Here is a 14,260-nt window from a genome sequence, read left to right as displayed (position 1 = left end):
ACATCATTTTAGCTAAGGAAACAGCATAGGTCCACTATGAGTAGACACAACAATCTGTACCCATGAACAACTGTTCAATACATTATTTATAGGTGTGCTTCTAATAGAAAAAAATTCATACACATACATATAACAGTCCATACAAAATACAGACAACTATATGTAAATGAATATAAAAGGAATTATATTATGGACACTATTGTATCTTTTTCACTTGAAAACCTTTCTAGGTCTGGCCCTACAGATCTACCTCATCCATTTTAATGGCTGCATAGTACCCTACTGAATAGATGGAGGGGCTATAATTCACTTATTCAGACTTTCCTTAGACATTCTGGTTGAAGAAAACATCCTTATACAGGTATTTTGGCAAATATTTGTGACACTCCCCTAGAGAAAATGTCTAGCAATTAGATCGCTGAGTTAAAAAGCATGTATGTTTAAAGTAGAAGTATGGTACCTAAATTGCCCCCCAGGAACCATGCCAACTGGCATTCTCCATAAAAGATGTCAGAACATCAGTCTACAACGTGTAGCAATAGAGCCTCTTCTTTGTACCCTCTGCCCTGGGTATCTTTATGGCATGCAGCGTATGCAGGGCTGCTGCACACAAAGAAAATGAAAACAATGTTTCATACTTTATGTAGAGGATTTACCCTGTGACATGAACTATTCTGATGGCTTGCCATGTAAACTCTCTATATAGTAGGCTTTAAAAAAAAAGAATCACCGGCCGGGTGATTTTTGATTACATGGTGGCTCATGCCTGTAATCCCAGCACTTTGGGAGGCTGAGGGCGGGCAGATCACGAGGTTAGGAGATCGGGACCATCCTGGCCAACATGGTGAAACCCCGTCTCTAGTAAAAATACAGAAATTAGGTGGGTGTGGTGACAGGCACCTGTAATCCCAGCTACTCAGGAGGCTCAGGCATGAGAATTGCTTGAACCTGGGAGGCAGAGACTGCAGTGAGCCGAGATCATGCCACTGCATTCCAGCCTGGTGACAGAGCGAGACTCCATCTCAAAAAAAAAAAAAAAAAATTCACCACTAATCTAACTTCACCACTTCCTCCAAAGAGAGAAACTGTCTATAGTTTAGCATTTCTGCTATTAAACACAAAACCAACATTTAGGTACAATAATAATTAGGTATTTAATGACCTCCCAATCAGACCAAATTCTTTGGACACTGACACTTAATGAAGGAGAGTACGAATTACCACTCCAAGTGTTGCTCCAAAGCATTTAATGCATATATATTGTTTCTAAGGGCATTTAGTAAAAAATTTAATAAACCCAATTAGAGCTTCTCTAAGCAACCACTTGCATCTTCAAAAAAAGGGAGCCAAAACTGCAACATGTAAGCACAGAGAATGGAAATCAATAACATTTCCATGGAAAACGTTTATCAAATACAATCCAAGTGAAATTCAAAGTCTTTATCACTTTGATGAATTTCAAACCACTCTCCTTAAGGGATTGGTCAATATAAATATATTCTTGGTCTGCCGAATGCCAGCATCTTAAACCATCTCCAATATTTACAAGGCAGCATTTGGAATAGAATAGCTTGGGGGTGAGGAGACCCTACCCCTCCTCCCTGGAGGTATCATGCATGTTCCTCTCTTTCTATGCAAGTGCGACTGTCACATATTTGACAATGATCAAAGTTCCCCCCGCCCTACAGCCTCATAAAATGCTGGCATCGGGGTCTTGGTGGCTGCACCAGGTTATACACAAGATGACCATTACTTTTTGAGCCACAAATCAGGACATGACTTGTTCTAAGTATGAGGGAATTTCTGGAGCCAATGGGGCAGAATATCCAGAACAAAGGAGCTGAAGCCCTACTCCATAAACGATTTCCTCTTGGACAGGTTCTCAGTGACTGGACAGCGCTATAGCCAATATCCAGGCCCCATGGAGTGTAAGAGAATTTGATGGTGGAAAATCACAAATGCAAATACTACATAAAACCTCTCACTCTGTACCAAAGGGCCTCAAGCCCCAGGAGACAGCAGAAAACAACCACTCCAAGAAGTCAGGGTGCATCCCTGCTGTTCATTTAGTAAAAGCTATGAAGCCCACCTACCTCAAAAGCCAGATCCTGTGCTGGGCACTTGCCAGGCAGCCCCCTACTCAAAAAAAAAAACAAGCCCATCTCACTATGGGTCCACCAAAGCACCACTATGCTTTAGGGCCAGGGGACATTGGCAAATGTGGCAGGGTCAGATCAGGGCCAAGATGTGGCTTCCCATCTAAATACTGCCCGTGACTGCTGCAGATGACACCTGCCTAGGCTGTGTGTCAGGTGCGATGAGAAAATATCTCTAGTCCCCCGAAATAAAAAGTGTGACACCTAGACCGGGCACGGTGGCTCATGCCTGTAATCCTAGCACTTTGGGAGGCTGAAGCGTGTGGATCACCTGAGGTCAGGAGTTTGAGACAAGCCTGGCCAACATGGTGAAACCTTGTCTCTACTAAAAATACAAAAAATTAGCCAGGCATGGTGGCAAGCACCTGTAATCCCAGCTACTCGGGAGGCTGAGGCAGGAGAATTGCTTGAACTACCGGGAGGCAGAGGTTGCAGTGAGCCGAGATCCCACCATTGCACTCCAGCCTAGGCAACAAGAGCAAAGCTCCGTCTCAAAAAAAAAAAAAAAAAAAAAAAAAAAAAAAAAATTGCCAAAGCTACCATGGGTAAGGTATGTACATAAGAACATAAAGGAGTCTGAATGCTGAAAATTAACTGGTCATCCCAGTAGCAACCTGCACAGGCATCTGCTTGTCTCCGCATATTATATAAATCAGAGGAGTTATGAAGAAAGGCCTTGCCCTATTAATGATTTAATTACGTAACATTCCTAAGCAGGGCTGTGACAGAACATCAGAAAAACACACCAGGTAGACTTCTAAAATTCAGATGCTCTGAAAACACCACCACCTTTGACTGTAAGAATTGTTCCATGATTTTATTTGCTAAATAGAAACTGTCTAAACTCCTTTCCATCAAATCAATCCCTCTTATACTCTCATACATTTGCATAAAAACTGAACACACTCACCAGACAACAGTGTATCTGTTAAAAGAATTTGATTTCTCTTTTCCATTCTTTTATGTCATAGGCCCTAAAGATATTGCCTAGAATCCACTAAATGCTGCTGCAGAATCCCTTTTCTTCACTGATTTGACGAATGGTGCATGAGGGACATCTGATGCTGTTACATTTTATTTGGCTGTAAGGAGGACTGAAAATCCCTTGAGACCAAGCCTGAGACATACCCAACCTAATCTCAAAAAAGTAACTTTAAGAATGTAGTATTTATCCGGAGGGGGGCTTTGCATTTAGATTTCAGAATTTGTTGTTTGCTTAAAAGTGTGCTGTGAAGGTGGAATGTTTTTCTCTAAACCGATGAAAAAGAATAATTCAGTACTTCATTGGGAAAAACAACAGAAGGCCAAGATTTCCCAAAAAAGCCATTGCTGCATTTCTGGCACCTGCAAAGATGTGCTTGCAAATGAGATTTTTGTTTTAAAGTACCAACACCTGCAATTTGGCAGTCCTGCAGCAACATGGTTTACTCCCTACTTTTTGCAGTTTACAGATGGCTTGCTCCCCAGTTTCTCAAGTTAAGCCAAGGCTACCCATCCTAAGGAGAGAGTGTGAAGACAGGGAGGCATTGGTATGCAGAACACACAGTCATCCTTATATAGGTCACTGCTGGAGGACTGTGCTGTGCATGTACTTAAGCCCCGCTTCTGTTTCAAGCCCTACTGCCACGTTCTAGCCCGTGGTTCCCTGGGGTGACAGGTAGTTTCAGCCCTACAAAAACTTAGCCACTGATTCTGCCCACAGCCACTGGCCTCAGGAAGTCTGGCACTTTCAGAGAGCAAGCCATGCAGCCAAGGGCAACAGAGGTCCCGTTAAATGGAGAATGCATTTATAGTTACTCAACTCTAAGAAGATGGGATTGAAAATTTATCTCTGTGTGATAAACACTGAATTGCATTTGACAGACATTTTCTATATGAATGCAATTTACTAAGTCATTACCAGTTTATGTTTATATAATGAAATCAACTGTTTTTGTGAGGTGAATTACCCAGATTTATTTTTTCAAGTTCATAATTAAATGGCACTTAAATATTTCCTCTCTGTTTTCTATCTGTGCATCATGCAGACAGAAAGTCTTTGGAAAAGTAGGCAGATAAACTATGACTATGATCATTTCTGAGAGACAGAAGAGAGGCTTTCCAAGAAGGGAAGAAATTATTTTAAAAAAGAAACTAAAGGTGATGGTGTTGGGAATCCCTTCTTCTCCTAAGTTTCATAGGCTGATAACAAATAACCACAGTCTCCACCAAGACACAGATCAATGTTTTTTCTAAACACAATGGCAGCAAGAGGGATGGATGGTCCTGGTGTTCTACCGGGTCCCAGTTGAAAGACCTCACTCTATACAAGCAGGGATAAGCCTTTGCCAGCCAGGTTTCTAATTCATGCTCCTAGGATTCAGACCAGCCCTATCAAGGGAAACATCTCCAACCCCAGCTACTTCCTAGTAGCTGAGAAGCTGTCACTTGAAAACCCTGTAGCTGATAGCTTTTTTAACATTAAAATGAAAACCAGCACAATATTATTGTTAGAATAATTTACCTGCCAAGACATAGGAGTGTTTGCCCATTAATACAACTTAGACAAAAGTAATTATGAACATCTTCACATACTTCTCTGGGGAACCAGCTCATTACCTGAGACAGCCAAGAAGTCATCAATGGAAGTAATGTCATCGACAGCATCTGTGAGAACACGGACTTGTTTTTCCCATTGTTCTTTAAAAAGATCCATGTTCTCTTGGGCCAGTTTACTCTGTGGTTTTGCTGCTAAAGCCAATGCAGCATTAATAACCTGCAAAAGATATTAAACTTCATTGTTTACTCTTTTTCAGAGTCATGGCTTTGTCTTACATGCATTTCACTAGGAGACATTACACCACATGCTCTATCCTAACTATCACAAAGATGAAGGGGAAGAGTGTAAAACAGTAAGTTTTATATGGTGAAGTTGAAGTAATACATATTTTATTTGCAAACTATAGACAATGATAAAACAAATAAAAATTAACTGTACTAGCTTCATTCATGGTGGCAAGCCTACCATTTTCAGTGACACTAAATTCTAGGCTTTTTTCTCCTCATATAGACACATATATAGCCACATCAAAAAATACACAATTAGAATTATATGCCACTTAAAATGGACTATACTGATTCTTATTTTAAATGCTTCTCCATATCATTAAATATATGTTTAAAACACTAAGTATATTATTCTATGTTATGGACACAGTTATTCTCCTATTGTAGGATGTCTGGGTTGTTCTGGTTATCCATCACTACAAATATCTTGTGATAAAAATGTGGCATTTCAGGTTCTCAATACATTATCAAAATGTATTCATGAAAAATACACTGCATCTAAGCATAAGTATTTTTCATTTTCTTTTTAATGGAGTCATATTTGACAAACAAAAAACTGCTCAAAAAATGTATAATCTATTAAGGTTTAAAAATAATTTTAGGCCAGGTGTGGTGGCTCATGCCTGTAATCCCAACACTTGGGAGGCCAAGGCGGTCAAATCACCTGAGGTCTGGAGTTCGAGACCAGCCTGACCAACATGGTGAAACCCCGTCTCTACTAAAAATACAAAATTGGCCGGGTGTGGTGGCACACGCCTGTAATTCCAGCTACTCAGGAGGCTGAGGCAGGAGAATCACTTGAACCCAGGAGGTGGAGGCTGCGATGAGCTGAGATCATGCCATTGCACTCCAGCCTGGGCAACAAGAGTGAAACTTGTCTCAAAAAAATAAATAAATAAAATAATAAATAAAAATAAATAAATATTAATTTTAAAGCCTGGACAACATAGTGAGACCCCATCTCTATAAACAATAAAGAAAATGAGCTAGGCATGGTGGCACACACCTGTAGTCCCCAGCTACTTGACAGGCCAAAGTGGGAACACTGCTTGAGCCCAGGAGGTCAAGGGTGCAGTGAGCTGTGATCACACCACTGCAGTCCAGCTTGGGCAACACAGTGAGACTCCACCTCAAAAAGACAAACAAGCTGGGCGTGGTGGCTCAAGCTCGTAATCCCAGCACTTTGGGAGGCTGAGGCAGGAGGACTGCTTGAGCCCAGGAGTTCGAGACCAGCCTGGACAAACAGGACGACTCTGTCTCCAAAAAAAAAAAAAAAAAAAAAGACAAAAAACAGCTTTATTGAGATAAAATTCACCTATCTACAATTCACCCATTTAAATGACACAATGTCATTGGTTTTTTAAAGTATATTTGCAGTTGTTCAACATTCACCACATTCAGTTTTAGAACATTTTCATCACTCCAAAAAGAAACCCCATCCATATCCATTAGCAGCCATTTCCCATAACTCTCCTTACCACCCCCACCTTTTTTTTTTTTTTTTGCAACCACTAATTTACTTTCTATCTCTATGGATTTGTCTATTCTGGATATTTCAGATAAATGGAATCATGTAACATGTGGACTTTTGTAACTTGCTTTTTTCACTTAGTGTGTGTGTGTGTTTGAGACTGAGTCTTTCTCTGTCGCCCAGGCTGGAGAGCAGTGGCGTGATCTCAGCTCACTGCAACCTCCCTCTCCCAGGCTCAAGCGATTCTTGTGTCTTAGCCTCCCAAGTAGCTGGGATTACAGGTGTGTGCCACCATGCCAGGCTAATTTTTGTATTTTTAGTAGAGACGGGTTTTCACCATGCTGGCCACACTGGTCTTGAACTCCTGACCACCTCCCAAAGTGCTGGGATTACAGGCATGAGCCACTGCTCCTGGCCTAACATAATGTTTTCAAAGTTCACTCATGTGTAGCATGTACCAGTACTTTGTTCCCTTTTGTTGATGAATAAGATTCTGTTATATTACCATGCCACATTTTACTTAGCCATTCATCAGTTAATGAACATTTGAATTATTGCCACTCTTTGACTGTTATGAATCATGTTGCTATGAACAATCATACACGTTTCTGTGTTTTTACTTCTCTGGGACTGGAGTAGAACTGCTGGGAAATATAGTAAACTTTGTGCTTAAACTTTTGAGAAGCTGCTTTACCTTTTTCCAAAGTGGCTGCACCATTTTACATCCCACCAGTGTGTATGAGGGTTACAGTGCCCTACATCTTCCCTAACACTTGTTATTTTCCCCCTTTTTGGTTAATTCTAGCCATGCTAGTGGATCTGAAGTGACCACCATCCTGATAGCTGATGATGTCAGGTACTGTTCATATGTTTATTGTCCGTTTGTTTATATTCTTTGAAGAGATGTCTATTCAGATCCTTCGGCTGTATTCATTGAATAAGTGAATAATGAGAGTAGTATGAAAATGCGCTGAGAGGATAATTAGTAGGATTCCTAGGTACAAGGTGCTTATGGGTTATTAGAAGTAAATGTATTTATTTTATTTTATTTTATTTTATTTTAGAGACAGAGTCTCCCTCTGTTGCCCAGGCTGGAGTGCAGTGGCACGATGTCAGCTCACTGCAACCTCCACCTCCCAGGTTGAAGTGATTCTTCTGCCTCAGCCTCCCGAATAACTGGGACTACAGGCGCCCGCCACCACATCTGGCTAGTTTTTTGTATTTTTGGTAGAGATGGGGTTTTATCGTGTTAGCCAGGATGATCTCGATCTCCTAACCTTGTGATCCACCCGCCTCGGCCTCCCAAAGTGCTGGGATTGCAGGCAGGAGCCACTGCGCCCGGCCCAGTAAATGTGTTTATAATCATGCAACTTGGGAAGGAAGCAAAGACAAGAGGAAACTGCTGGACCTGGATGAGGCAGGAGTGTGGGGGCAGCCCTGAGTGGAGGAGTCTGGGGTGATTTTTCAGATGCTTTGGATCATGGGTGTAATTCCCAATTTATTGGAGGGGTATTCAAGAATGTTGTAACTTAACCCTCCAAAGGCTGGAGGTGAAAACAGACTAAAGACGACTCAGGCCCACTAGATTGGTGCCGCTATTCCTCTTCCCTCCTTAATACTTAGAACTGGTAGATTATCAGACTGTCAATTATAGATTCACAGGCACAGGGAACTAAGCCATCCCAGTTTATGAACTATTAATAGCCCAACACTTCCATAAGTGCCTGGGTTTAGGCAATAATTTGGAAGAAGAGATCCTTGTTTTTCTCACATGTTATGCTGTGGTCTCCCACATTTTCATCCAAAAGACTTATTCCTTCCTGTCATTCCTTATCCACTACATGTGTTCACCATTGTAAAACCACTTTCTTCATTAATTAACTCATTAATTCAATAATGTATCCATGTATCAGAGTGGAGCTATACACTGTAAGAATATTTGGCTAGTGAAAATGTTTGCTAAGACAGCCAAGTAAACATGGGCAGGGAATTAATTACACGTTTTACTTATTTTTCACTACAAAGGGAAAAATGCTTTCTTTGTAATATATCGCATACAGTATAATGAGGGGAAGCACCTTGCCTAAGGTTAGTTTTCTCATTTTGATTACAAAATTGTGTACAAAAGACAGCTGATAATATTACTCATTTCTGATTACTCTTACTAAATTTGGAATAGAAAGAGGTGTCCTGGCTGAGCCCAGTGGCTCACGCCTGTAATCCCAGCACTCTGGGAGGCCGAGGTCAGGGGATTGCCTAAACCCAGGAGGCCAAGGCTGCAGTAAGCCATGATCATGCTACTGCACTCCAGCCTGAGTAACCGTAAGACCCTGTCTGTCTTTAAAAAAATATATAGATATGTCCTTAACATGCTACTTTAATCATCCAACATGACACTGAGCTGTGAAACTATAAAATCATTTACCTTAAAAAATCAAGATGTTATTAATTGGAATACTTACTGTCACCATTGGTTAAATAATAATATAATGGACTTTCTAGCCAAAGAAATAAGGTGAGAAATGAAAATAATAGGAAAAAATAGAAAAATGAGAAAAATCACATATTCCAATGCAAATTACACAGAAAATTGAAGTACATCAACTGAATTTTTTTTTTTCTTTTTTTGAGACAGGGTCTCCCTCTATCACTCAGGCTGGAGTGCAGTGGCATAATCTCAGCTCACTGCAAACCTCCGCCTCCTGGGTTCAAGTGATTCTCCCACTTCAGCCTCCTGAGTAGCTGGGATTACAGGTGTGTGCCACCACACCTGGCTAATTTTTGTATTTTTAGTAGAGATGAGGTTTCACCATATTGGTCAGGCTGGTCTGGAACTCCCAACCTCAGGTGGTCAAGGTGCTGGGATTAGTGGTGTGAGCCACAGCACCTGGCCTGAAAAAACTCTTAGAATAAAAGTTCATTAATGTAACTAAAGACAATATAAAATAGTAAAAACCAACAGCATTTCTATATGCCAGGAAGAAAAACAGAATACAAAATGAAGGGAGGGTCAGATCTCTCACAAAGCATTTCATACAAAATATGTAAAGGTTAAATCTGTAAAGAAACGAACAGTTTCAACGAAACTGAATGAAAGTTAAAAAAAACAAACAAAAAAATGAACGAAAGTTAAAAAAAAGTCACTTCAGTTATATACTAAGTCGCCATATATACTAAGTCACCATTAGTCACAATATTTATGTCTTAGAAAACTCTATTTCAAAATAACAATGGGAGACGTCAACCTATAAATTCAATTATGTATGTCTGTATTTAAATATATATTACAGATTAAATATACAGTATTAGGTAAATCAATAAGGAAAACACCAAAACAGCAGTAGAAAAACAAGGACAGGAATGGACCACTTACTTAAGGTAAAGTATAAATGATGAGAAAACAGCTATTGGTTGGGGGGAGTTTACTCTTATAATTTTAAAAATGGAAATTCATGTTACTATTAAATTTGCAAGGAGCCCCCAACTAGGCACGATCACTGTACTGATCATAACTTTAAAAATGCTGTTGTTGGCTTGAGCCCCAGTACAGTGTGACATAAGGGTGGCAAGGGTGGACGTCCTTGTCCTATTTCTGATCATACAGGGAAAGCATTCAGTTTTTACCATTAAGTATAATGTTAGTTATCAACTGTTCATGGAGATTCTTTATCAGGCTAAGGAAGTTCTCTCCTTTTCCTAGTTTGTAAAGTGTTCTATCAGGAATGGATGTTGGATTTTCTCAAACACTATTTCCGTTTTGTTTCCATCATTCTGGCTATTTTGTCTTTGTCTCCTTTGCTCTCTCATCTTCTTCTAAGGTGTTGGCATTTCCTCAAAGCTCAGTCCTATGCTGCCTTCTCTCCTCTTTCTACTCTTCCCACCCCTGGGCAATCTCATCTAATCTTTTCCCAGAAACTCCCCCCGTTTTTTTTTCTTTCACTTGGCTTCTAAGACACAGTCAGCTTCTGGGGCTCTGGTCCTGACAGTGCTTCCTCAGGCTCCCGTGCTGGCCACTGCTCACCTCCTGAAACTCTCAATGTTAGGAACCCCAGTTCCACTCCCAGACCTTTCCTTCACGTAGACTCACTCCCTTGGTGATGTCTCACATTTACACATCCTGTTCAGACCTCTGCCCTCAACATGACATGCATCTTGCATGTCTAATAGGCACCTCAAAATTAACATGTCCAAAACTTCTCTCTTTCCCCAAACCATCTTTCCTTACCAAAATAAATGGGAACTCCGTCCTTCCAGCTGCTTAGGCTCCAAACTGTGTTATATTCCCTGACTCTTTTTCTCTCTCACCTCACATCTAATCCTTCAGTAAAGTTCACCTTCAAAATATATCCAGACTCTAACCAGTGCTCACCATATCCACTGTACTCTTGCCTGGATTAGTACAATACCATCTGTTTTAGTCTACTATTGCTTCTGTAATAAATTACCACAAATTTAGTGGCTTAAAACAACACAAATCTATTATCTTACAGTTTCTGGACGTCAGAATTCTGAAATGGGTCTTACAGAGCTAAAATCAACAACATTATCATCAAATGTGTGTTCCTTCTGGAGGTTCTAGTGAAAAAGCCAGCCCTTAACTTCTCCAAATTACTGAGGCTGCCCACATTACTTGACTTGTGGCCAGCCTCTGCTTCCATCACTGTATTTTCTTCTCTGCCTCTGATGCCCCTGCCTCCCTCATATAAGGACACTTACGATTATATTGGGGGGGGTCCACTGGGATAATCTAGGATAATCTTTCCATCTAAAGATCCTTAATTTATTCATCCCTGCAGAGTCCCCTTTGCCATGTGAGGTGATACATTCCTGGGCTTAGGGAATTAGGAAATTGACATGTTTGGGAGGCCATTATTCTGTGTACTGCAATTTCCTAAAGAGCCTCTGCTTCTTTCCCTCTTCACAGAAGTCAGAGAGATCTTGGTTTTTTGTTTTTGAGACAGGGTCTCACTCTGTCACCCAGGCTGGAGTGCAGGGGCACAATCATGGCTCATTATACCCTCGACCTCTGGATTCAAGCAATCCTCCCACCTCGGCCTTCCATGTAGCCAGGACTGTAGCCTTGTACCACCATGCCTGGCAAATTTTTTATTTTTATAGATACAGGGTCTCACTATGTTGCTCAGGCTGTTCTAGAATTCCTGGGCTCAAGCAGTCACTGTGTCTTGGCCTCCCAAAGTGCTGGGATTATAGGTGTAAGGCACTGCGCATGGCCGAGATCTTGTTATAATCTAAGTAAGCTCATGTCACTCTTCTACTCAAAACCCTTCAATGGTTTCCCATCTCAAATTAAAAGCCAAAGGCCTACGACCAAGGCCTCCAAAGGCCCTGCAGTCCCTAAACTTGTTTTAGATATCTGATCTCCTTCCTCCAAGCTTTTGCACTTGCTGTTCTCTCTGCCTAGAGCTCTCTCCCCTGAGACATCCTCCGTGGTTTGCTCTGTCATTTCCTTCAGGTCTTTGTTTATACATCACTTTCTCAGTGAGTCCTTCCTGCCCATCCTAACCATATTTAACACATCATAATAAAAATTTGTGGGGCAGCTAAAACAGTGCTTCGAGGGAAATTTATAGTATTAAAATGTTTAAATGTTACCTTAGAAAAGGAGGATGGAAGGTCTCAAGGCAATGAGTTAAAGCTTCCAATTTTAAAACTAGAAAAGGAGCAAATTAAACCCAAAGCAAGCAGAAGGAAGAAAATAAAGAGTAGAAAATTAATGAAAGACAAATTACCAAAGCTCACTCAAGAATAAAAAAAACCCTAAATATCCCTGTCTATTAAAGAAACTGAAGTCATCATTAAAAACCTTCCCACAAAGCAAATTCCAGGCCCAGCTAGAGTTTAACAGTTACCAGGCTTCACTGGTAAATTCTCCCAAACATACAAAGAACTAATACCAAATATACACAGATTTTTCCAAAAAAAAAAAAAAAGAAAAGTAGGAAACACTTTCCAATTTTAAGATACAGAAATCAGCAAAGCAACAGGCAAGCCTTATGAAAAGAGCACAGCACCTCTGGGGGGCTGTTACCTGTAGACCTCAGTCAAGGAGGGGTGGGAGGCACAGAAGGGTAGAGATGGGAGGATACAGAAAATGCTCAGAGAAACTTTTAGTAAGAAGCATCTCCCTTGAGTTCTCTGTGAAACTGCTTTGTAAAAAACCAGATTAGAGAATACCAAAGTGGAAAAGTGAAGCGATTCAAAGACAGATGGTTGGTCCCATGATTGTGAAATAATAGGTTAAGTGACAGCTGAGGCCACAGGTCTGCCCCGTCCTGTATGTATGGGGTGCTCCTTTAAGGGCCATGTATTTTCCCACCAGCTAGGGGCCAGGCCAGCCTGAGTTTATGCTTATTTTATGTGTGTCAAGCATGTCAGCCACAAATATGATCAGGGTTCCCATAAGCACAATGACAGAAGAAGCAATATGGAAGATAAATCTAGGGAGGCAGAAGGAAGAATGAACAATTTCAGAAGTAACTTCTCAATTTAGTGAGTGAGAAATACCAAAAGAAAAAAGAGACCTGGCACAGTGGCTCACAGGCTGAAATCCCAGCACTTTGGGAGGCTCAGGTGGGAGGATCACCTGACCTCAGGAGTTTGAGACCAGCCTGGGCAACCAAAAAATTTTAAAAATTAGCCAAGTGTGGTGGAGTCCACCTGTGGTCCCAGCTACTCAGAGGCTGAGGTGCAAGGACTGCTTAAACCTAGGAGGTCAAGGCTGCAGTGATTCATGATGGCACCACGGCACTCTAGCCTGGGTAACAGAGTGAAAACCTGTCTCTTAAAAAAAAAGGGTGGGGGGGGGGGGAGGAAAGAAAAAAATGTAGATAAGTAGAGGCTTCATATACTTAATTCATCCTTTGTGTAAATTTCCAAGAAAAGCCATGCATTAAACCAGGCATTATAAATTATTTAAGTGCCAGATTTGTATTAACTTAATGTTAATACGAATGTGTAATGCTCATTCTTGCATAATGAACTAAGAAAAAATATTGAGTGAGATAATCTCCAAAATGCCCTCCTCTGATTTTAAAGACTCAAAATGTCAGAAACCTGCTGCTGTTTGCAAGGTTTGGGGTTTTTGTGTTTTTGTTTCTTCTTCCTGACCAGCACACCAAATGGTTTTGAATTTAAAAATTAAAATATTTAAAGCAGCTACTATAGACTAAAACGGGCACATTCACAAGCAAAACATAATGCCTGGTATACCAAGGGTACAGATTCTGGTCTCTTCCCAAACCAATTTGTAAACTGCTTCCTCGTAAAAGTTTGTGAGCCCGGGGCGCTCTGCTCGGATGGAGGCAGGTCCCTTTCCAGAGAAAAGAGTGAGAGAAAGTAGCCATCAAGTAGAAGGCAATGCAGAGAGAGAGCCGACCTACCTCCTCTTTTCTTAATGATAACAAATCGCCAAAAAATGTGGATTCCTTCTCCCAACAAAATATAGCCACTTTTAGATTACTTCTTCCTCAACTTGATGTTATATTTAGAGAAGGGGTCAAAGGGGTCATACTCTGTCGCCCAGGCTGGAGTGCAGTGGTATAATCACAGCTCACTGCAGCCTGGAACTCCTGCGCTCAAGCGATCCTCCTGCTTCAGCCTCCTGAGTAGCTGGGACTACAAGTGCACGCCATCATGCCCAGCCAATTCTTTTATTTTAGGAGACGGGGTCTCGCTCTGTTGCCCAGGCTGGTCTTGAAATACTGGCTTCAAATGATCCCCCGACCTTGACCTCTGAAAATGCTGGGATTACAGATGTGAGCACAGGGCCTGAACTCAACTTTACTAT

At 41.0% G+C, this 14,260-nt stretch overlaps 1 protein-coding gene across 6 annotated transcripts in view; it reads right to left on the bottom strand.

Annotated features, from left to right (window-relative positions):
• Nucleotides 1–14,260, bottom strand: part of CTNNA1 (catenin alpha 1) — a 176,918-nt gene that overhangs the window by 12,360 nt on the left and 150,298 nt on the right. For all 6 annotated transcript variants that reach the window (XM_031010998.3, XM_055389134.2, XM_063705911.1 and 3 more), the window contains one exon: nt 4,755–4,911. In XM_031010998.3, coding sequence (XP_030866858.2) covers nt 4,755–4,911 — 157 coding nt within the window. The remainder of the gene's footprint in view (nt 1–4,754; nt 4,912–14,260) is intronic.

Source organism: Gorilla gorilla, chromosome 4 (assembly GCF_029281585.2).
Source record: "Gorilla gorilla gorilla isolate KB3781 chromosome 4, NHGRI_mGorGor1-v2.1_pri, whole genome shotgun sequence".
NCBI classification, from domain to species: Eukaryota; Metazoa; Chordata; class Mammalia; order Primates; family Hominidae; genus Gorilla; species Gorilla gorilla.
Note: the sequence above shows the minus strand (reverse complement) of the source record. Positions and strands in the feature narration are given on the sequence as shown.